We start from the raw sequence: 24,431 nt of genomic DNA, 5'->3' as shown, positions 1-24,431 counted from the left end.
TTAACTAGGGAAGTCAGTTAATTAAGAACAAATTCTTATTTACAATGACAGCCTTGGAACAGTGCCTTGTTCAGGGGAAGAACAACATCTCGGGGATTCGATCTAGCAACCTTTCGGTTACAGGCCCAACGCTCTAACCACTAGGCTACCTGCCGTCCAAATTACAGGAATGGGATAAAAGGCTTTACTGGTGATTCCTCATGAAACTAGAACAAAAAGACACCATGATAATGTTTTTGGGCTTGGAAACCCGATGATCTTTAAAACGAGGCAAATAATGTGTAGGATTTTTATTTGGCATTAAGCATGTTTAAATCCAACCTTTTTATGTGAGTAAAGTACATCAGATAAAAAATGTCATGACAGGCCTAATGGAAACGGAACATTTTTCAGTAAACTTTCGAAATGTAGAGAGAACAAAATATGCTAGACAAGTTGGGATCTTTTTCTGTCAGTAAAATTAATTATGCGATAATTGTCAGTGAAAACACTAATGTGCAAATATTGATATAATAACCATCATATCAAAGTAAACATGGAGTCATGCGATGACAGGAAAGCATGCAGTTTATTAAGCTATAGATGACAAATTATGAAGTTCACAGGGTGGTGAAAGTGCAAGGTGATGAGCTTGATACTCCTTTCCAATAAATATTGAGGTGTCTTATTCTGGTGACATGAAATCCGATGCTTGGCATATGACAAATAAAAATAAACTCGCTCCTTCGTCTATAAAATACTAATCTCATCATGTAAGCCAGGATGGGCAAAATGTGGCCCTCATTTTATAGGCCTGCGGACCAATATGACCAAAATAAGACCGTATTCAGACCGCTTGAATTTTTCAACATTTTGTTACATTACAGCCTTATTATAAAATAGATTAAATCATTTTTCCCCCTAGTCAATCTACTACACACAATACCCAAAATTGACAAAGCAAAACAGGTTAACAAATGATCAAATTTATATAAAAAATATATAATTAAATCACATTTACATAAGTATTAAGACCCTTTACTCAGTACTTTGTTGAAGCACCTTAGGCAGCGATTACAGCCTCGGGTATGACGCTACAAGATTGGCACACCTGTGTTTGGGGAGTTTCTCCCATTCTTCTCTGCAGATCCTCTCAAGCTCTGTCACATTGGATGGGGAGCATCGCTGCACAGCCAATTTCAGGTCTCTCCAGAGATGTTCGATTGGGTTCTGAAAAACATCCCCACAGCATGATGCTGCCACCACCATGCTTCACCGTAGGGATGGTGCCAGGTTTCCTCCAGACGTGGCGCTTGGCAATCAGGCCAAAGAGTTCCGTCTTGGTTTCATCAGACCAGAGAATCATATTTCTCATGGTCTGAGAGTCCTTTAGGTGCCTTTTGGAAAACTTCAAGGGGACTGCCATATGCATTGTACTAAGGAGTGTCTTCTGTCTGGCCACTACCATAAAGGCCTGATTGGTGGAGTGCTGCAGAAATGGTTGTCCTTCTAGAAGGTTCTCCCATCTCCACCAAGGAACTCAAGAGCTCTGTCGGAGTGACCATCGAATTCTTGGTCACCTCCCTGACTAAAGACCTTCTCCTCCGATTGCTCAGTTTGGCCAGGAAGCCAGCTCTAGGAAGAGTCTTTGTGGTTCTAAACTTCTTCGATTTAAGAATGATTGATTCCACTGTGTTCTTGGGGACCTTCAATGATGCATAATTTTTTTGGTACTCTTTCCCAGACCTGTGCCTCGACACAATCCTGTCTCTGAGCTCTACGGACAATTCCTTCGACCTCATGGCTTGGTTTTTGCTTTGACATGCACTGTCAACTGTGGGGCCTTATATAGACAGGTGTGTGCCTTTCCAAATCATGCACAATCAATGTAATTTACCACAGGTGGACTCCAAAATCAAGTTGCTCAGCTGCTGATGCGTTAGCAAGTCTCCAAAACGACTCTGTGATGGTCAGATCTGTGGCGACATTATTTGCATCCCTCATCACTCTCACATAGCGATAAACTTGTCTTAACTGGTCTACTCTGGATACAGGTGGTGTCCATTATAATAGACAAAAATGGGGCTTCCTGCATCTCTCCCTGAATGTCACACTTCACTCACTCGGCTAAGACATAAATCACCCCATTTTGGATTTAAAGACTGAGATATTTAATGGATCCTGCGGGGCGTTCTAAAAGTTATTTCAGAACTGGGTCGTAAAATGACAGCAGTTCAATTATACTGAGAAAATTCCCACTGTTGGCCTGCCCCAGCTTTCGACGGTGCCCTCTGAACGCCAATTACATGATGCAAGTGTGAGAGTTACATTAACTATGCGCTCCAGCATCTGTCGCCAGAAATTTTCTGCGTTACCCCACGCCTCTCTCCATTTCTGCATCAATAGTGTCATTGAGCTTCATTACTCATATACCAAACAGGCACCCATGTGAATTTGGGATGTCTCATGACATGCTAGTATGGATGTTAGATGGCGCCAATCTCTCACCCCATTCACCCACGGATCAGAGAAGAAAAGGGCACTCCGATCTCCAAACAGGCAGAAAGGTTAACAATACGCGCAATCTAGCTTGACCGAATAACATAGCCATGTACGTGGTAATTTGATTCCAGCCTTGGTTGTAGTGGCGTAATATGACTTGGAAAAACACTGCCTTTCGTCAACTCTTGGGAATGGGCCAGCAGGCTTACACGAGCCTAATGCAATAACATGCCGTTTAACTTTTCCACATTTGTTGCATAATGTCCCATCAGTTGGATAGGTAAAAAGGCTGTCTGTCCCACTTCCACCTGTTTCCTCAGCCGCCACGATTCTAGCCTTGCCCTGCTCCTCTTCCTCCCCGCCCGGGGATAGCTTGTCCGACCTGGCTTGTGCTCAGGGTCGTATCCACCGATACCTGACAACCTGTATCCTCCTCTGTCAAAGTTGCTTCTTCTGGCACGATGGAACAGCTTGGCCTTGGCTCACTTGACCCGCTAAAAGCTGCTGCTGGCGACGATAAACCTACATCCTCTTCTGGTCCCGCTACATTGCTTGTGCTAGCAATGGCTGCACTTGAACTGCATTTGAAAAAGGAATCCAATTTAACACATTTTGATATCACCCTGGTGCGACCGCACCGGCTGCCCCGGCTGAAGCTACACCACTGGTCTGAATACTTATGCAAATAAGGTATGTCATGATGTGACTATCATTACTGTGATGACTGTTATTCATTGAATAATTACCCACTATGTTTAGTTGTTATTAGATTAAATTAATCACGTAACAATGAACTCATTAGGAAATTGGTGCACCACGGAAAAAGTTTGTTTAACAGGTTACCGTCTCCCGAATTAACTTGTTTTTTTTATTTTTTATTTAACTAGACAAGTCAGTTAAGAACAAATTCTTATTTACAATGACGGCCTACCAAGAGGCAAAAGCTCTCCTGCGGGGACGGGGGCCTGGAATTAAAAATAAATATAAAATACAATACAAATCAAAAGTCACTAATTAATCATTTCCTCATATCAGTCTCCTTTTGAACATCGCAGACTTCGTGAATCTGCAGAAATCTGAGTCTCACTGATCATTCTATACCACACAAATTGATTTGATTATTTATTTACTAAGAAACTAAATGATAACATAGGATACACACACGGTATAGCTTATCGATTAGAAACTCAATGCGATGACAACAGGTCCCTAATGGACTAACACAATATGACACTTGTTACACAAGATGGAGAGTTAGAGAGAGAAAGTGAGAAAGAGAAGCAACACTTGGATACATTTGCAAACTACACTTACAGTAGCCCTAATACCTTGCCCTGAAAGGCCGCTCTTTTGGGGAAGAAGTAATGCATGTATTTACATGCATTATTTACGTAAATTGAGAAGGGTTTGATTGGGCCTTATTTCGGGTGGCCTTCTTCTTCTCTGATTGCCCACAAGAGGTCACAATGTCCTTCTTCTTAGTTGTCTGTTTACTTGCACTCGTTCTGGAAGAGTGGTCTCCTGAGGACGGTGTCGATGATCCCAGAGTGGTGATGAAAGCAGTGCAGGCAACGATGATTTGAAGAGAATAACCGGTCCTACTAAAATTCATCTTCTTAGATACAGTACTTAGATACAGCTACTCAACCGTAGCATTGGATTGTTAGAGGTTCTTTTGTCTTCTTCAACCTCGTGTTGCGTTCTGTGGTAGTGACTATCCTAGACCTCGCTACAGCTGTGGTCTGTTTTAGTCTGATATGTAAATTTTTAACAGAACCCTTTATACCCTTGGGTAAAAAGGGGAGTTTCCGTCATGCTGACATGCTCTCTGGTTACGAGGTAATGTATGATAATTTACTATGATCTTGTTAGAGAACTAAAATCACAATCTTAATCGTCACAAACACATTCTCTTTATCCTTGATATTTTCTACACAACGTAAAGGATGTAAACCAGATTAGAGGACGACTGATTATGATTTTTCAACGCAGATAACGATTATTGGAGGACCAAAAAAAGCCGAAACCGATTATTGGAGGACCAAAAAAAGCCGATACCGATAAATCGCCGATTTTTAAAATGTATTTGTAATAATGACATAATAATGTCATTATTGTCATAATTACAACAATACTGAATGAATACTTATTTTAACTTAATATAATACATCAATAACATCAATTTAGCCTCAAATAAATAATGAAACATGTTAAATTTGGTTTAAATAATGCAAAAACAAAATGTTGGAGAAGAAAGTAAAAGTGTAATATGTGCCATGTAAGAAAGCTAACGTTTAAGTTCCTTGCTCAGAACATGAGAACGTATGAAAGCTGGTGGTTCCTTTTAACATGAGTCTTCAATATTCCCAGATAAGAAGTTTTAGGTTGTAGTTATTATAGGAATTATAGGACTATTTCTCTCTATACCATTTGTATTTCATTAACCTCTTCTCGCTCCTCCCTGGGCTCGAACCGGGAACACAACGACAACAGCCACCCTTGCCACCCTTGAAGCAGCGTTACCCATGCAGAGCAAGGGGAACAACCACTCCAAGTCTCAGAGCGAGTAACGTTTGAAACGCTATTAGCGCGCACCCCGCTAACTAGCTAGCCATTTCACATCAGTTACACGAGCCTAATCTCGGGAGTCGATAGGCTTGAAGTCATAAACAGCGCAATGCTTGACGCACAATGAGGAGCTGCTGGCAAAACGCACAAAAGTGCTGTTTGAATGAATGCTTACGAGCCTGCTGCTGCCTACCACCGATCAGTCAGACTGCTCTATCAAATCATAGAATTAGTTATAACATAATAACACATAGAAATACGAGCCTTAGGTCATTGATATGGTCAAATCCGGAAACTATCATCTCGAAAACAAGAAGTTCATTCTTTCAGTGAAATACATAATCGTTCTGTATTTTATCTAAGGGGTGGCATCCATTAGTCTAAATAGTCCTGTTACATTGCACAACCTTCAAATTAGGCGGCCCAAACTGTTGCATATACACTGACTCTGCGTGCAATGAACGCAAGAGAAGTGTCACAATCCCACCGGGTTAATATTGCCTGCTATCCTGGATATATTTTAGCTAAATATGCAGGTTTAAAAATATATACTTCTGTGTATTGATGTTAAGAAGGGCATTGATGTTCATGGTTAGGTACACATTGGAGCAACGATACGCACCGCATCAATTACATGCAATGCAGGACACGCTAGATAAACTAGTAATATCATCAACCATGTGTAGTTAACTAGTGATTATGATTAATTTATTGTTTTTTTATAAGATAATTTAAATGCTAGCTAGCAACTTACCTTGGCTTACTGTATTCGCGTAACAGGCAGTCTCCTCGTGGAGTGCAATGAGAGGCAGGTGGTTAGAGTGTTGGGCTAGTTAACTGTAAGGTTGCAAGACTGAATCCCCCGAGCTGACAAGGTGAAAATAAGAATGTGTTCTTAACTGACTTGCCTAGTTAAATAAAGATGAAATAAAGGTGTAAAATAATAATAATAATCCGCCAAATCGGTGTCCAAAAATACCGATTTCCGATTGTTATGAAAACTTGAAATCGGCCCTAATTAATCGGCCATTCCGATTAATCGGTCGACCTCTAAACCAGATGTACACAGTGTAAAAAGTCTTCAAGTAATGTAATTGCAATGTTTTGTTATAATGCCTTTATGACAATTTTAATGACATCACAAAATAGACTAATTTCCATATTCCACCTATTATCATTCCCAACATTCGGATGTTGAAATACATTGTCCCAGTGTTCATTGTTTGATGTTGAAGTTTTGGGAGGCAAACTCTTCTATAACAAAGAAACATTCCATTCACCCAAACTAGAAACCACAAGGAATCGCCTGCTGCCTACAATTTACAATCGACACGAGCTGTCATTACTACCCCCCCACCCGCAGAGGGGGCTCTATTGAAAGCTATTCCCCTGTAACCTGATCCTTGGATCCTCACAGGAGAGTAATGAAAGGTATATCTGTTCTTTATTATTAATACATTTTCAAATTTCTATAAATCTGTTTTCAGTTTGCCATATTGTGTGTAGATTGATGAGGAAAATTATAATTTAATCAATTCAAGAATAAGGCTGTAACGTGACAAAATGTGGAAAAAAGGAAGGGGTCTGAATACTTGTATATACAGTGGCTTTGCGAAAGTATTCACCCATGGCATTTTTCCTATTTTGTTACAACCTGGAATTAAAATGTATATTTTTGTATCATTTGATTAACACAAAGTGCTTACCACTTTGAAGATGCAATATAGTTTTAATTGTTTAACAAACAACAACAAAAATGAAAACTTGAGCATGCATAACTATTCGTGCGTGCATACCGCCCCAAAAGGCAATACTTTTTGCAGCAATTACAGCTGCAAGTCTCTTGGGGTATGTCGCTATAAGCTTGGCACATGTAGCCACTGTGATTTTTGCCCATTCCTCAAGGCTAAACTGCTCCAGCTCCTTCAAGATGGATGGGTTCCGCTGGTGTACATCAATCTTTAAGTCATACCACAGATTCTCAATTGGATTGAGGTCTGGGCTTTGACTAGGCCATTCCAAGACATTTAAATGTTTCCCCTTAAACCACTCAAGTGTTGTTTTAGCAGTATGCTTAGGGTCATTGTCCTGATGGAAGGTGAACCTCCGTCCCAGGCTCAAATGTCTGGAAGACTGAAACAGGCGAACACCAAACGGGTTTGCTTATTTTTTTCTTTAAGCAATGGCTTTTTTCTGGCCTCTCTTCCGTAAAGCCCAGCTCTGTGGAGGCGTTGACTTAAAGTGGTCCTATGGACAGATACTCCAATCTCCGCAGTGGAGCTTTGCAACTCCTTCAGGGTTATCTTTGGTCTCTTTGTTGCCTCTCTGATTAATTCCCTCCTTGCCTAGTCCGTGAGTTTTGGTGGGCGGCCCTCTCTTGGCAGGTTTGTTGTGGTGCCATATTCTTTCCATGATTTATAATGGATTTAATGGTGCTCCGTGGGATGTTCAAAGTTTTGGATCTTTTTTTATAACCCAACCCTGATCTGTACTTCACAACTTGGTGGTGCCCCTTGTTTAGTGTTGTTCCAGAGTTCGGGGCATTTTAGAACAGGTGTATATATACTAAGATCCTGTGGAAAATCATGTGACACTTAAATGAAGTGCACCTGCTGTGTGCAATCTAACTAATTATGTGACTTCTGAAGGTAATTGTTTGCACCAGATCTTATTTAGGGGCTTCATAGCAAAGAGATTGAATACATATGCCCGCACCACTTTTCCATTTTTTTTTTTTTGTGCATTTTTTGATTTAAAAAAAAAATTCAGTTCACCAATTTGGACAATTTTGTGTATGTCCATTACATGAAATCTAAATAAAAATCACTTCAAATTGACTCAGTCGGGATCTCAACTTACTGTTGAGAGTTAGAATAATCGAATACACAATTTCTGTCACGCCCTGGTCTTAGTATTTTGTGTTTATATATTTATTTGGTCAGGCCAGGGTGTGCCATGGGGTTATTTTGTGTTGTGGTATTGGGGGTTTTAGTAGGTATTGGGATTGTGGCTGAGTAGGGGTGTCTAGCATAGTCTATGGCTGCCTGAGGTTCTCAATCAGAGTCAGGTGATTCTCGTTGTCTCTGATTGGGAACCATATTTAGGTAGCCTGGGCTTCACTGTGTGTTTGTGGGTGATTGTTCCTGTCTTAGTGTTTTGTATTTTCACCAGATAGGCTGTTTCGGTTTTCATTATTTCATTTCGTTAGTTTTGTAGTTTCTGTATGTATAGGTTTTCCTTCATTAAAATATATCATGAATCATCATCACGCTGCATTTTGGTCCGATCCTTGTTCTACCTCTTCGTCAGAGGAGGAGATAGAAGAGAGCCGTTACAATTTCCACATTTGGTTGTGGATTAGCAGTCACTCAATTAGCCCACGTCAGCTAAATGTTTTTAGATTGATAAGTTAGTCTAACGGCCAGCTATCTAAACTAGTAAGCATGGTTGAACTACTGACCGGGGTAGGGCCTATTTGATCATTGGTTATCATATTGAAAACTTCAAACATTTGCCTCCACCATATGGCAAAAAGTGTAGAATTGCAGGAAATTAGTTAGAAAATAGCTACATTCTCTCTACGCCCAATGGCAAAATGCACAGAAAAAGTACAAATGTTTTGCTCGCAAGCTGAGGTGTATGGATGTGGGTATGTACACCCAGGAGCCACTGCAGCCCCGCATGATGAGTTCCGTTACACATCCCTGATTTAGGCTATATGTGCGCACTAGCCAACATTGCACAAATAGCAGAGTGGGCACCAGAGTGGGTACACTCGCTTATTAATACAACTTGGCGCCAGAGGAGATGGCCGCCGTTTTACTGTCTCATAACCAATTGTGCTATTATGTGGGTCTTTTCGCGATATTTGTAAATTATTTTGTACATAATGTTTCTGCAACCGTATCTTATGGAAGAAAAGAGCTTCTGGATATCAGGACAGCGATCACTCACTTCGGATTAGACAAAGATTTCTTCAACAACAAAAACAACAACAAGCAGGACTCACACGATATTCTCCAAACACCCCACAGGGCAGACATAGCAATTATTCACAAAAGGAAGCGACGCAGAGGACGAAGAGCCGGATGCCTCGTCCGGACCCGCAGAAGCCAACTAGGAAAGCTGCCGTTACCGTCAATATTACTCGCCAACGTGAAATGATTGGATAATAGTCTAGAAGAGGTACGATCACGAATATCCTACCAACGGGACATAAAAAAACTGTAATATCGTATGCTTCACGGAATCGTGGCTGAATGACGACATGGATATTCAGCTAGCGGGATACACACTGCACCGGCAGGATAGAACAGCACACTCCGGTAAAATGAGGGGGGGGCGGTCTGTGCATACTTGTAAACAACAGCTGGTGCACGAAATCTAAGGAAGTCTCTAGATTTTGTTCGCCTGAAGAAGAGTATATTGTGATAAACTGCCGGCCACACCACTTGCCTAGAGTTCTCAGCTATACTTTTCGTGGCTGTTTATTTACCACCACAGACAGATGCTGGCACTAAGACCGCACTCAGTCAGCTGTATAAGGAAATAAGCAAACAGGAAACCACTCACCCAGAGGTGGCACTCCTAGTGGCCGGAGACTTTAATGCAGGGAAACTTAAATCAGTTCTACCAAATCTCTATCAACATGTTAAATGTGCAACCAGAGGGGGAAAAAAAATTCTAGATCACCTGTACTCCACACACAGAGACTCGTACAAAGCTCTCCCTCGCCCTGCATTTGGTAAATCCGACCACAACTCTATCCTCCTGAATCCTGCTTACAACCAAAAATAAAAGCAGGAAGCACCAGTGACTCGGTCTATAAAAAAATGGTCAGATGAAGCAGATAATAAACTACAGGACTGCTTTGCTATCACAGACTGGAACATGTTCCGGGATTCTTCCGATGACATTGAGGAATACACCACATCAGTCACTGGCATTATCAATAAGTGCATTGAGGACGTCGTCCCCACAGTAACTGTACGTACATACCCCAACCAGAAGCCATGGATTACAGGCAACATTCGCACTGAGCTAAAGGGTAGAGCTGCCGCTTTCAAGGTGTGGGACTCTAACCAGGAAGCTTACAAGAAATCCCGCTATGCCCTGCGACGAACCACCAAACAGGCAAAGCGTCAATACAGGGCTAAGATTGAATCGGCTCCGACGCTCGACAGGGCTTGCAAACTATTACAGACTACAAAGGGAAGCACAGCCGCGAGCTGCCCAGTGACAGGAGCCTACCAGATGAGCTAAATCACTTATATACTCGCTTTGAGGCAAACAACAACGAGGCATGCATGAGAGCATCAGCTGTTCCAGACAACTGTGTGATCACGCTCTCCGTAGACGACGTGAGGAAGACCTTTCAAAAGGTCAAAATTTACAAGGCTGCGGGGCCAGACGGATTACCAGGACGTGTGCATGTGCTGACCAACTGGCAGGTGTCTTCACTGACATTTTCAACATGTCCCTGATTGAGTCTGTAATACCAACATGCTTCAAGCAGACCACTATAGTCCCTGTGCCCAACAACACAAAGGCAACCTGCCTAAATGACTACAGACCCGTAGCACTCACGTCCGTAGCCATGAAGTGCTTTGAAAGGCTGGTAATGGCGCACATTAACACCATTATCCCAGAAACCCTAGATCCACTCCAATTTGCATTCCATCCAAACAGATCCACAGATGATGCAATCTCTATTTGCACTCCACACTGCCCTTTCCCACCTGGACAAAAGGAACACTTATGTGAGAATGCTGTTCATTGACTACAGCTCAGCGTTCAACACCATAGTACCCTCAAAGCTCATCACCAAACTAAGGAACCTGGGACTAAACACCTCCCTCTGCAACTGGATCCTGGACTTCCTGACAGGCCACCCCCAGGTAGTGAGGATAGGTAGCAACACATCTGCCACGCTGATCCTCAACACAGGAGCTCCCCAGGGGTGCGTGGTCAGTTCCCTCCTGTACTCCCCGTTCACCCAAGACTGCATGGCCAGGCACGACTCTAACACCATCATTAAGTTTGCTGACGACAAAACAGTGGTAGGCCTTATCACCGACAACGACAAGACAGCCTATAGGGAGGAGGTCAGAGACCTGGCCGGGTGGTGCCAGAATAACAACCTATCCCTCAACGTAACCATGACTAAGGAGATGATTGTGGACTACAGGAAAAGGAGCACCAAGCATGTCCCCATTCTCATCAACGGGGCTGTAGTGGAGCAGGTTGAGAGCTTCAAATTCCTTGGTGTCCACATCATCAACAAACTAGATTGGTCCAAACACACCAAGACAGTCGTGAAGAGGGCACGACAAAGCCTATTCCCCCTCAGGAAACTAAAAAAATTTGGCATGGGTCCTGCGATCCTCAAAAGGTTCTACAGCTGCATCATCGAGAGCATCCTGACCAGATGCATCACTGCCTGGTACGGCAATTGCTCAGCCCCCGACCGCAAGGCCCTTCAGAGGGTAGTGCGTACGGCCCAGTATATCACTGGGGCAAAGCTGCCTGCCATCCAGGATCTCTACACCAGGCGGTGTCAGAGGAAGGCCCTAAAAATTGTCAAAGACCCCAGCCACCCCAGTCATAGACTGTTCTCTCTACTACCGCATGGCAAGTGGTACCGGAGTGCCAAGTCTAGGACAAAAAGGCTTCTCAACAGTTTTTACCCCCAAGCCATAAGACTCCTGAACAGGTAACCAAATGGTTTCCCGGACTATTTGCATTGTGTGCCCCTACCAACCCCTCTTTTACGCTGCTGCTACTCTCTGTTCATCATATATGCATAGTCACTTTAACTATACATTCATGTACATACTAGAGGTCGACTGATTATGATTTTTCAAAGCCGATACTGATAATTGGAGGACCAAAAAAGCAGATACTGATTTTTTACATTTATTTGTAATAATGACAATTACAACAATACTGAATGAACACTTATTTTAACTTAATATAATACATCAACAAAAATCAATTTAGCCTCAAATAAATAATGAAACATGTTCAATTTGGTTTAAATAATGCAAAAACAAAGTGTTGGAGAAGTAAAAGTGCAATATGTGCCATGTAAAAGTGCAATATGTGCCATGTAAAAAAGCTAACGTTTGAGTTCCTTGCTCAGAACATGAGAAAGTTGGTCGTTCCTTTTAACATGACACTTCAATATTCCAAGGTAAGAGGTTTTAGGTTGTAGTTAATATAGTATTTATAGGACTATTTCTCTCTATACCATTTGTATTTCATATACCTTTGACTATTGGATGTTCTTATAGGTACTATAGTATTGCCAGTGTAACAGTATACCTTCCGTCCCTCTCCTTGCCCCTACCTGGGCTCGAACCAGGAACACATCGACAACAGCCACACTCGAAGCAGCGTTACCCATCGCTCCCCAAAAGCCACAGCCCTTGCAGAGCAAGGGAAATAACTCATCAGACCGAGTGATGTTTGAAACGCTATTAGCGCACACCCAGCTAACTAGCTAGCCATTTCATATCAGTTACACCAGCCATTAGGCTGATAGGCTTGAAGTCATAAACAGCGCTGTGCTTGCGAAAAGCTGCTGGCAAAATGCACGAAAGTGCTGTTTGAATGAATACTTACGAGCCTGCTGGTGCCTACCATCGCTCAGTCAGACTGCTCTATCACATCATAGACTTAATTATAACATAATAACACACAGAAATACGAGCCTTAAGGTCATTAATATGGTCGAATCCGGAAACTATAATGTCGAAAACAAAACGTTTATTATTTCAGAGAAATACGGAACCGTTCGGTATTTCATCTAACGGGTGGCATCCCTAAGTCTAAATATCCTTGTTACATTGCACAACCTTCAATGTTATGTCAAAATTTCGTAACATTCTGGCAAATTAGTTCGCAATGAGCCAGGCTGCCCAAACTGTTGCATATACCCTGACTCTGTGTGCAATGAACGCAAGAGATATGACACAATTTCACCTGGTTAATATTGCCTGCTAACCTGGATTTCTTTTAGCTAAATATGCAGGTTTAAAAATATATACTTTTGTGTATTGATTTTAAGAAAGGCATTGGTGTTTATGGTCAGGTGCAGTCGTCCAACGATTGTGCTTTGTTCGCAAATCTGCTGTTGTTAAATCAATCCCCAGCGTTGCATCGATTATATCCAACGCAGGACACGCTAGATAAACGAGTAATATCATCAACCATGTGTAGTTAACTAGTGATTATGATTAATTGATTGTTTTTTATAAGATAAGTTTAATGCTGGCTAGCAACTTACCTTGGCTTCTACTGCATTCACGTAACAGGCGTAACAGGCAGTCTCCTCGTGGAGTGCAATGAGAGGCAGGTGGTTAGAACGTTGGACTAGTTAACTGTAAGGTTGCAAGATTGAATCCCCCGAGCTGACAAGGTGAAAATCTGTCGTTCTGCCCCTGAACAAGGCAGTTAACCCACCGTTCCTAGGCTGTCATTGAAAATGAGAATGTGTTCTTAACTGACTTGCCTAGTTAAATCAAGGTATATATATTTTTTTTTATATGTAAAAAAAAAATATGCTAAATCGGCGCCCAAAAATACAGATTTCCGATTCTATGAAAACTTGAAATCGGCCCTAATTAAATCGGCCATTCTGATTAATCGGTCGACTAGTACATACTACCTAAATTGGCCCGACTTACCAGTGCTCTCGCACATTGGTTAACCGGGCTATCTGCATTGTGTCCCACCACCCGCCAACTCCTCTTTTTACACTTCTGCTACTCTCTGTTTATCATATATGCATAGTCACTTTAACGATACCAACATGTACATACTACCTCAAAAAGCCTGACTAACAGGTGTCTGTATATAGCCTTGCTACTGTTTTTTCAAATGCCTTTTTACTGTTGTTTTATTTCTTTACTTACCTACACACACACATACCTTTTTTTTCTTTTTTTGCACCATTGGTTAGAGCCTGCAAGTAAGCATTTCACTGTGAGGTTGTAATCGGCGCATGTGTTGTATTAGGAGCACGTGACAAATAAACTTTGATTTGATGTATTTATGAGAAAACCCATCAGTCGATTTGAAAAATGTGATGGAAACCCATTTAACTTGTATCTTTTATTCGGTACATGGGAATTTAACGGCAAACGGTAGTTTTGTGCACTACACAGAATGTACAAAACATTAAGGACACCTGCTCTTTCCAGGTGAATGAGAGTCCAGCTTTGATCCCTTATTTGTCACGCCCTGACCTTAGAGATCCTTTTTATGTCTCTATTTTGGTTTGGTCAGGGCGTGAGTTGGGGTGGGCATTCTATGTTTTCTATTTCTGTGTGTTTAGCCGGGTGTGGTTCTCAATCAGAGGCAGCCGTCTATCGTTGTCTCTGATTGAGAACCATACTTAGGTATGGTTTTCCCACCTGTGTTTTGTGGGTAGTTGTTTTGTTTTTGTGTCTGCACCAGACAGAACTGTTTCATTTATTCTCTTTGTTATTCAGGGTTAAGTTCTATTAATAAATCATGAACACTTACCACGTTGCGCTTTGGTCACTTCTTCATGCAACGATGACTGTAACATTATTGATGTAATTTGTTAAATCCACTTCAAAATCAGTGTAGATGAAGGGGAGGAGACAGGTAAAAAAAATATTTTTAAGTCTTGAGAAAATTCAGACATGGATCGTGTTTGTGTGCCATTCAGAGGGTGAATGAGCAAGACAACAGATTTAAGTGCCTTTGAACGGGATATTGTAGCATGTGCCTGGTGCACCGGTTTGTGTCGAGAAGTGCAACGCTGCTGGGTTTTCACGCTCAACAGTTTCCCGTGTGTATCAATAATGGTCCACCACCCAAAGGACATCCAGTAAGCTTCACAAAGCTATGGGAAGCATTGGAGTCAACATGGGCCAGCATCCCTGTGGAACGCTTCGACACCTTGTAGAGTCATTGCCCCAAAGACATTAGTGCAAAAGGGAGGGCGGGGTGCAACTCAATATTAGGAAGGTGTCCTTAATGTTTTGTACACTTACTGTACGTCACCACGCACATGTCTGGTGGGAAAATGTGCATTGTTTTATGTGGATTTTTTAATATTTGCATGAAAATCTGGAAACGTAGCTATTGTGATGTCGCCAGATTGACTTTACATGTCGTAAACATTGCCATCACTCCAAAGTAAATTTGATGACATCATAATGATGGCAAAGTTGTTTCCTACTAATTATTTGCCAACTCCTATATCATTGTATTTACAGACCAATGTAGTTTAATTTTGACAAAACAGTTATTAGCCCCCATTCAGAATGACTGAGCAGCAATATGGCAGAGGCATTTTGAGAACTTTCACAACAATGGCATGACACAACCGAGTGACAGAAGTGCAATCAATGAAAAGTAGGCTAGAGTTAGTACTGTAACATCTTATAAAATGTGCCTCCACTGTCCCACAGCCTAGACAGTCAATTTATAAACTTAATCTCCCCTGGAAAAAAGCATCTAGACAATATTTCCTCATGCTACTAGGCTAGCATTTGGTTTGCAGCAGTTTGGATTTGTCTAAACCTTGTAATTTGCTTCAATAATCCATAGAATTTGTTTTTAATAAGCACTCAAAATGTTTTAGTTTGAATATTCAGATTTTTCCTTTTGTGGCCATGATTTCAGTTTAAGATGTTGTATCTTGCATTCCGCCATTGGGATTAATGGGGATAGAAGAGTGGAAGATTGAATAACTACTCTTATAATGGTGATTTTTACTGCTGCTCTAAATTTATTTATTACTTTTATTTCTTAATTAACATGTATTTTTCTTGATACTGCAATGATGGTTAACGGCTTGTAAGTAAACATTTCAATGTAAAAGTCCATACCTATTGTATTCGCCGCATGTAACAAATAACATTTTATTTGATTCCAGTCTCATTATGAAACTACAGTTGAAGTCGGAAGTTTACATACACTTAGGTTGGAGTCATTAAAACAAGTTTTTCAACCACTCCACAAATTTCTTGTTAACAAACTAGAGTTTTGACAAGTCGGTTAGGACATCTACTTTGTGCATGACACAAGTCAATTTTCCAACAATTGTTTACAGACAGATAATTTCACTTATAATTCACGGTATCACAATTCCGTGGGTCAGAAGGTTACATACACTAAGTTGACTGTGCCTTTAAACAGTTTGGAAAATTCCAGAAAATTATGTCTTGGCTTTAGAAGCTTCTGATAGGCTAATTGACATCATTAGAGTCAATTGGAGGTGTACCTGTGGATGGTGTACCAATTGGAGGTGTACCTGCGTTCTGTCTCCTAGAGATGAACGTACTTTGGTGATGGGAGTTTAAATCAATCCCAGAACAACAGCAAAGGACCTTGTGAAGATGCTGGAGGAAACAGGTACAAATAAATCTATATCCACAGTAAAATGAGTCCTATATTGACATAACCTGAAAGGCCGCTCAGCAAGGAAGAAGCCGCTGCTCCAAAACTGCCATAAAAAAGCCAGACAACGGTTTGCAACTGCACAAGGGAACAAAAATTGAACTTTTTGGAGAAATATCCTCTGGTCTGATGAAACAAAAATAGGACTGTTTGGCCATAATGACCATTGTTATGTTTGGAAGAAAAAGGGGAAGGCTTGCAAGCCAAAGAACAAAATCCCAACAGTGAAGCACGGGGGTGGCAGCATCATGTCGTGGGGGTGCTTTGCTGCAGGAGGGACTGGTGCACTTCACAAAATAGATGGCATCATTAGGGGGGGAAATTATGTGAAGATATTGAAGCAACATCTCAAGACATCAGTCAGGAAGTTAAAGCTTGGTCGCAAATGCGTCTTCCAAATGGACAATGACCCCAAGCATACTTCCAAAGTTGTGGCAAAATGGCTTAAGGACAACAAAGTCAAGGTATTGGAGTGGCCCTCACAAAGCCCTGACCTCAATCCCATAAACAATTTGTGGGCAGAACTGAAAAAGCGTGTGCGAGCAAGGAGACCTACAAACCTGACTCAGTTACACCAGCTCTGTCAGGAGGAATGGGCCAAAATTCACCCAAATTATTGTGGGAAGCTTGTGGAAGGCTCCCCGAAACATTTGACCCAAGTTAAACAATTTAAAGGCAATACTACCAAATACTAATTGAGTGTATGTAAACTTCTGACCCACTGGGAATGTGATGAAAGAAATCAAATCTGAAATAAATTATTCTCTCTACTATTATTCTGACATTTCACATTCTTAAAATAAAGTGGTGATCCTAACTGACCTAAAACAGGGAATATTTTCCTGTATTAAATGTCAGGAATTGTGAAATACTGAGTTTAAATGTATTTGGCTAAGGTGTGTGTAAACTTCTGACTTCAACTGTATATGACTAGAAGACAAGACAAGATATTGAAGTAAAGAAATCAAATTGGCCTAACCATTCCATACACCCCAATCCATAATCCATAAGAGCATTATTTGTCATCTTCTGCCAACTGTCTTTGTGGCATCATGTTAAATTAGTAATCTTCATTGCAACTGTAGGCTGTGAAATTTACAGTATATCTAGCTTAACTATCTTAGCATGGAATTTACAGTAAGTCAATGTTGATAGTCTACATGTTATACCATAATGGTGTTGAATTTCAATGTGTTTAGACTGCAGTGTACTGTGTAGATCTATACAATATTGCAGTGGGAGTTGCTGAGCTAAAACTGAGGCAGGGATAGGCTAGACTGTCTCCATTCACCATGTTTCAGACTCAGTGTACACTGCAAAGCGGCACTCTAAAAGGATGGACAGAATAGGCAGAAATCATGAGATGCAATTTGCCTTACTCGTCAACAAAAGCATTGGATGTGAGAAAGTGATAGAAACATTGTCATCATGAACTGAGGTTGTTAGAGCAAAGTTGCAGTCTTTAAGAAGGTTGTGCAAAGTAAATTAATTTTACAAGATGTCAGGGCTACATCATTACCATATCAGTGAACACAATCCACACAAATTACTCCACTGTGCAGGATAATGCAGACACTGCACCTTTCACTCAGGTGTACGATACAAAATGGTAGTGTTATGTGATAACTGGGGTCAGGCATTTATTTGTATGTAGATGATTGTGTTTATTTAGGCTAGGTTATGCATTTGCCATTTTCAAAGACTAAGCCCATTTATTTTTCTATTTTTTAATTCATTTAAAGGATTGACTGAGTTTACATGGAATTGAATCCAAGCCAGATGCTTAATGAGAAAAATATACTGTTTTGAGAGGTGATTTTACACCACTGCACAGGGAGTCAGGGATTAATGTCACATCACTTCCTCACATCAAGGCATTATGGTCCTGTGTGGCTCAGTTGGTATAGCATGGCGCTTGCGGAGGACAAGTAAGAAAATGTAGGCACTCACTACTGTAAATCGTTCTGGATAAGAGTGTCTGCTAAATTACTCAAATGTAAATGTACAATTATCTTCAGATTCTTTGGATTTCACCACCAAGTACATGAGTGATATCAAACAATCAGCAACTTGATCTGCATGGTATTGTGTTGTCAAAATTACAAAAATGCCAGGATTAATGTGCCCAATTGGCTTTTGTTTAATAGTACAAATTCTTTGACACCCCAAACATCTCTCTCTGTGCTCTTCAGTACCTGAAAATTAGCTATTATTCCTAGTGAGCCTCTTCTCGTGTCCATGGTCACTAATTTTAATAATTCATAGAACACCGAAAACAGACAGTTCTGAGTGCATTTAAGTGCCTAATACGTAAGGGGATTTCCTGACAATTAATTTACCAAATGCAGATGCTGCTCCAACAATGACAGCTGTCAGTCATTTGACTGATATGACAGAAGTCACATCTTGCAGCAGCCACACACTTAATCCTCAAAACTGATGCCATGAAAGCCACACTACAAACAATATGGCACGATGGCATATCCATCTACAGTGAAATAGTCATTGGCTGGGTGTGTCAGATGTAGGAGTGTCAGGAATAGGAGTACATCATGTGGAAAGTTGACACAACAGTATGTCTTTACCAATGGCATACAGTAGCAATATCACACTGAAACCTCAACTTGCCTCTGGCATTGGGCATAAATGAATTCCATCATTCCATATTTCATGCAGCAGCTACCTGATTGGTAATGACTGATTGATGTTGACCATTGTTGCAGTTTTCTGTCTGACTGAAATGTCACATGACATGTTCTCAGTCAACATGAACATCAAAACATTGTTTCCAAAAGACAAGCATCAATTCCTACATCTCACCTTCGGCCACTGTTTCTTCAATAGTGACTTGGTGCCGCCCAATTGTACATGAACGTCCAATTAAATTGCCACCTGCATGGCTGGATCCACTGCTACCCCCTCCAGAAGCAGGTCCAGAACTGACCAACTCCCGACGAGATGAATCAAAAAACTTCCTCATTATAGTTTTGTCAAGTCTCGATGATCAGGAAAAATTATCCTCACTTCGATACAGACTGTTCAAATGTCCTTGTTTACAGTTGTGCCAGTTTCACAAATGTATGTATTGTGCCAGTTTCACAAATCTTGTATTTCTGGACAAGGCCGAAGGTTTGTCTGACACAGCCAGTCTTGTTGTTTACAGATGCCAAAACAGCTGTGATTTCTTCACCAGCACTGGCAGCAGTTAGCTATCTCATCATTGACTAAGTAGCTAGCAATCTCGGAATGACCCGTCTACTATTTGCTTGACAGACTAGATACAGAGACAAGATAGCAGACTATAATAATTCCGCTAAACCTTGTGCAGTATTATATTTGCTATCGTCTCGGAGGACATTTCTCCATCAATACAGCTGTTCAGGAGGTTGTGGGTCCCTCCAACTCCGCGGCTAGTTTATGACATTTCATGTAGCTAAGGTTATCCAGGTTATCCTCTAAAAATTATGTCCGTTGCAATATATCCCCGGTGCAACGTGCAAATGTTACACGATCCTTCCATATTCAATGTCTTTCGGCAAATATGATTATTTCCAAGCCTACTACAACACATCATCTAGCTAGCTACAATTAGCTAACGGCTAGCAGGCTGCACACGAACCGCTAGCTAGCTATTTCGCAACCGGAAATGAATATCAAACTGACAGGAAATGGTCATTCCGATACTGAGTGTACCGATTGGAGCTAGATACTTTCGATCTCAGTTTGGTTTGATAGCTCCGTTAGAAAATATAGATAAATAATAGCCAGCTAGTTAGTAGTTCATGTTATGTACGCAAGCTAGGCTAATACAAGCTTCGGCTACTACGACAACATTAACATAGCAGCAGCTGCTAAGGCTTACAGCAGTGGAGTCATGATATCTGCATTTCTACGATTGGGGGGGGGGCACTGGTGGGGAGCATCTATAGCTAGGTTTCTATCCAATTTGCGACAGATTTTAATGCGAATACTCTCAAATGCATAAAAAATATGCACATTTCCCCACCAGAGATATGTTTATATCAAACGGGCTTTTTACAGATGAAAGGCAGTGCGGGATGACGTAGTGCACATAAAACTTTTACCGTTACATTCCCATGTAGGTTACCGAATGAAAAATACAGGTTAAATGGGTTTCCATCGCATGTTCAATTCTACTGATGGTTTTGTCATAAAATTGTTATATTGAAAATGTGCCCAATCTTTCTTGGCACATGCGCTCTAGCCAACAACTCGCAGATAAAGTGCGTAGGCTACCCCATTATGAATGTATAATGATTGTGAGCGATATTATTTATATATTTCAAACAGCAGCCAAGCTTCGATCATCATGTCACCAGAATAAGACCCTCGATATTTATTGGAAAAAATTGCATCAAGCTCATCACCTTGCACATTCACCACCCTGTTTTTGATTGGATTCATTAGGATCCCCATTAGACGACGCCAATGGCGACAGCTAGGCTTACTGGGGTCCGACATATAACGAAAAAGACATTACAGACAAAATACTTTACTATTTACATTTAAAAACATTAACATGTAATGTGTGTGCATCTATCAGTTTCACATACAGTGCACTTTTCAACATGTTGTTAAGTTACAGCCTTGTTCTAAAATTGATTAAATAAATACAAATCCTTAGCAATCTAAACACTACCCCATGATGACAAAAGGAAAACAGGTTTTTAGAAATGCTTGCAAAATTATTACAAATTAAAAACATAAATAACTTATGTACATAAGTATTCAGACCCTTTGCTATGAAACACGAAATTGAGCTCAGGTGCATCCTGTTTCCATGTATCATCCTTGAAATGTTTCTACAACTTAATTGGAGTCCACCTGTGGTAAATTCAATTGATTGGACAAGATTTGGAAAGGCACACACCTGTCTATATACAGTAAGGTCCCACAATTGACAGTGTATCTCAGAGGAATGTGGATGTGGTTCAGAAGATGTTGGTTCATCAGCAGGATTCATTTTCACAGAGAAGGCAGGCTGAATCACATGTGGTGAGCGAACGACACGGGATGGTGGTTGGAAGAGCGCGCTTGTTTGAAATTGAAAAGCGTCACGGTAGCTTTTGATGAAGAAATTACATCAAGACAAAGCAGCTGCATTATAAGTGGGATGGCACTGTTGAACGCTACATCCCGAAGGGTTCGTGCTGATTTTACGGAGATTGACAGCCGGAATTTCGTCCCTTGAGAAAGTAATAAATTGTGTCAGGAGAAGTTCAGTATTATCATAAGCTCTAAAAAGAAACGGTTCCTCGAGTAATCCTTTAGGGGTTCTTCAAATTGAAACTGTGGAGGAACCCCTATAAGTTATTCAGGTCAGGATGAAGACCGATGGAGTGAATTGTTTTGAAAAAGTGGACCCTTGCCTTTTGGCTGATCCATTTGTGGTTTCAGGGTGTGTGGAAGCAGAATTGGGTACTGTGGAATCGGAGTGTAACCAGAAGTGGTCTTGTCATAATTGTTTGTGTTTCTGCTGGTCAGAGGGTGAAGGCGATCGGCGTTAAACGAATGGGGGCAAGAAATGTGAATTCTTCCGCTCTCAAAAGGGCGCCATTGAAAGAAGTGATTACTGGGGTAGCAGTAAATGTAAAAGTTGACCAACTGAAGGAGAAGATTCCCGGTGTTTGTGATGCTCGTAGTGTGGTGCGACGCAGACAGGTTGGTGAAACAGAATCATTGCCTGTTCTTTTGAGATTTTATGTTGTCTCTTTGCCCGACAAAGTGATGTTAAGATGTATGAGCTTTTGTGTCGAATACATCACGTTGTTACAGTTGTCAAGCTTATTGGCATGTGGCAGCAGTGTATAGTAGGGAGGTTTCTAGGTGTGAGAAGTGTGCAGAAGGGCATGAGTCAAATTAATATGTATTAATGGGGGAAAGTAGTGGTATGTGTTCATTGTAGGGGTGCCCATGGGGCTGGGGATCAGAAATGCCCCGTGCAATAGAGGCAGGTTGAGGTTTCCAGAGTTAGAGTAGTGCAGAAGTTGTTGTATGCTGAGGCAATTAAGAAAGTAGAAGAAGATGGGTCAAGGGTGAGGCAGTAGTGTGAGTAAAAGATCTGTACCAGTCACTGATGGATAGGCCAGTAAGTGATATGTTTCAGTAAGATTGGATTTTTAGCATTTATAGCAATGGTTATCAACTGTGCTGCTGGTCAGTCACAGAAAACTGAGGTTGTGGTGGCAGCTGCAGAGAGGTATTTGGGTGTGCAATACTTGACATCAGAAGAGTTACCGGGTGTGTTAAGTGGTGTTGTCCCGTCCTTTCTTGTTGTTGGCATTGAGGTAGGACTAAATAGATTTAAATAGTGGAGTAGGGTGATTTTATTTTTTTGTGAGTGTAGTGTTAGATGGTAGGGTATTTATGTATTTACTTTTTCAAGCAAAGTATAAGGGAGTTGTACTTCAATCTACTAGGTGGTAGTAATGCAACATATTGGATGTCAACCACAAATAAACCTCATTGAAGAAGACAGTGCATGTCAGAGCGAAAACCAAGCCATGAGGTCAAAGGAATTGTCTTGTAGAGCTCAGAGACAGGATTGTGTTGAGGTACAGATCTGGGGAATTATACCAAAATATTTCTGCAGCATTAAAGGTCCCCAAGAACACAGTGACCTCCATCATTCTTAAATGGATGAAGTTTGGAACCACCGAGACTCTTCCTAGAGCTGGCCACCCGGCCAAACTGCACAATTGGGGGAGAAGGGTAAGGGAGGTGACCAAGAACCTGATGGTCACTCTGACAGAGCTCTAGAGTTCCTCTGTGGAGATGGGAGAACCTTTCAGAAGGACAACCATCTCTGCAACACTCCACCAATCAGGCCTTTATGGTGGAGTGGGCCAGACGGAAGCCACTCCTCAGTAAAATGCACGTGACAGCCCACTTGGAGTTTGCCAAAAGGCACCTAAAGACTCTCAGACCATGAGAAACAAGATTCTCTGGTCTGATGACACCAACATTGAACTCCTTGGCCTGAATGCCAACCGTCACATCTGGGGGAAACCTGGCACCATCCCTACCGTGAAGCATGGTGGTGGCAGCATGCTGTGGGGATGTTTTTCAGCGGCAGGGACTGAGAGACTAGTCAGGATCGAGGCAAAGATGAATGGAGCAAAGTACAGAGAGATCCTTGATGAAAACCTGCTCCAGAGCACTCAGGATCTCAGTCTGGGGAAAAGGTTCACCTTCCAACAGTACAACAACCCAAAGCACACAGCCAAGACAACGCAGGAGTGGCTTCGGGACAAGTCTCTGAATGTCCTTGAGTGGCCCAGCCAGAGCCCAGACTAGAACCCGATCTAACATCTCTGGAGAGCCCTGGAAATAGCTGTGCAGCAACGCTCCCCATCCAACCTGACAGAGCTTGAGAGGATATGCAGTGAAGAATGGGAAAAAGTACACAAATACATGTGTGCCAAACTTATATCTTCATACTCAAGAAGACTCGATGCTGTAATCAATCCCAAAGGTGCTTCAACAAAATACTGAGTAAAGGGTCTGAATACTTATGTAAATGTGATATTTAATATTTATTTTTATTTGTAATACATTTGCAAAAATGTCTAAACCTGGTTTTTCTTTGTCATTATGGGGTATTGTGTGTAGATTGAGGAAAATATTTACATTTAGAATAAAGCTGTAATGTAACAAAATGTGGAAAAAGTAAAAGGGTCTGAATACCTTCCGCAAACCTGGTCTGAAAAACAAATAAAGCAACACCTCTCTCCCAATTAACAACACATCATTTCATCGCGTGACTCCACTATTACTTCTGGTTAATATATCAATATTTGCGCATAAAGGCGTTTCTACCGCCCCCATTCTCACGTTATACATTTTACCGACATAAATATCCAGCAATTTTATAAATTGTACCTGCATTTAATGTTTACATCACCTTTTCATGCGTCAGGTAATTC

The 24,431-nt window shown here is 41.2% G+C and overlaps 1 protein-coding gene across 3 annotated transcripts in view; it reads right to left on the bottom strand.

Annotated features, from left to right (window-relative positions):
• Positions 1–20,154, bottom strand: part of LOC112257594 (AP2-associated protein kinase 1) — a 49,024-nt gene extending 28,870 nt beyond the window's left edge. For 2 of the 3 annotated variants that reach the window (XM_024431281.2, XM_024431282.2), the window contains exon 1: positions 19,306–20,153. In XM_024431281.2, coding sequence (XP_024287049.1) covers positions 19,306–19,465 — 160 coding nt within the window. In that variant the 5' untranslated portion in view covers positions 19,466–20,153. Of the gene's footprint in view, positions 1–19,305 lie in introns of all 3 variants that reach the window. The other variant, XM_024431283.2, reaches the window with a different exon arrangement.
• Positions 20,155–24,431: the final 4,277 nt, after the last annotated feature.

This window comes from Oncorhynchus tshawytscha, linkage group LG09 (genome assembly GCF_018296145.1).
Source record: "Oncorhynchus tshawytscha isolate Ot180627B linkage group LG09, Otsh_v2.0, whole genome shotgun sequence".
Lineage (NCBI taxonomy): Eukaryota > Metazoa > Chordata > Actinopteri > Salmoniformes > Salmonidae > Oncorhynchus > Oncorhynchus tshawytscha.
Note: the sequence above shows the minus strand (reverse complement) of the source record. Positions and strands in the feature narration are given on the sequence as shown.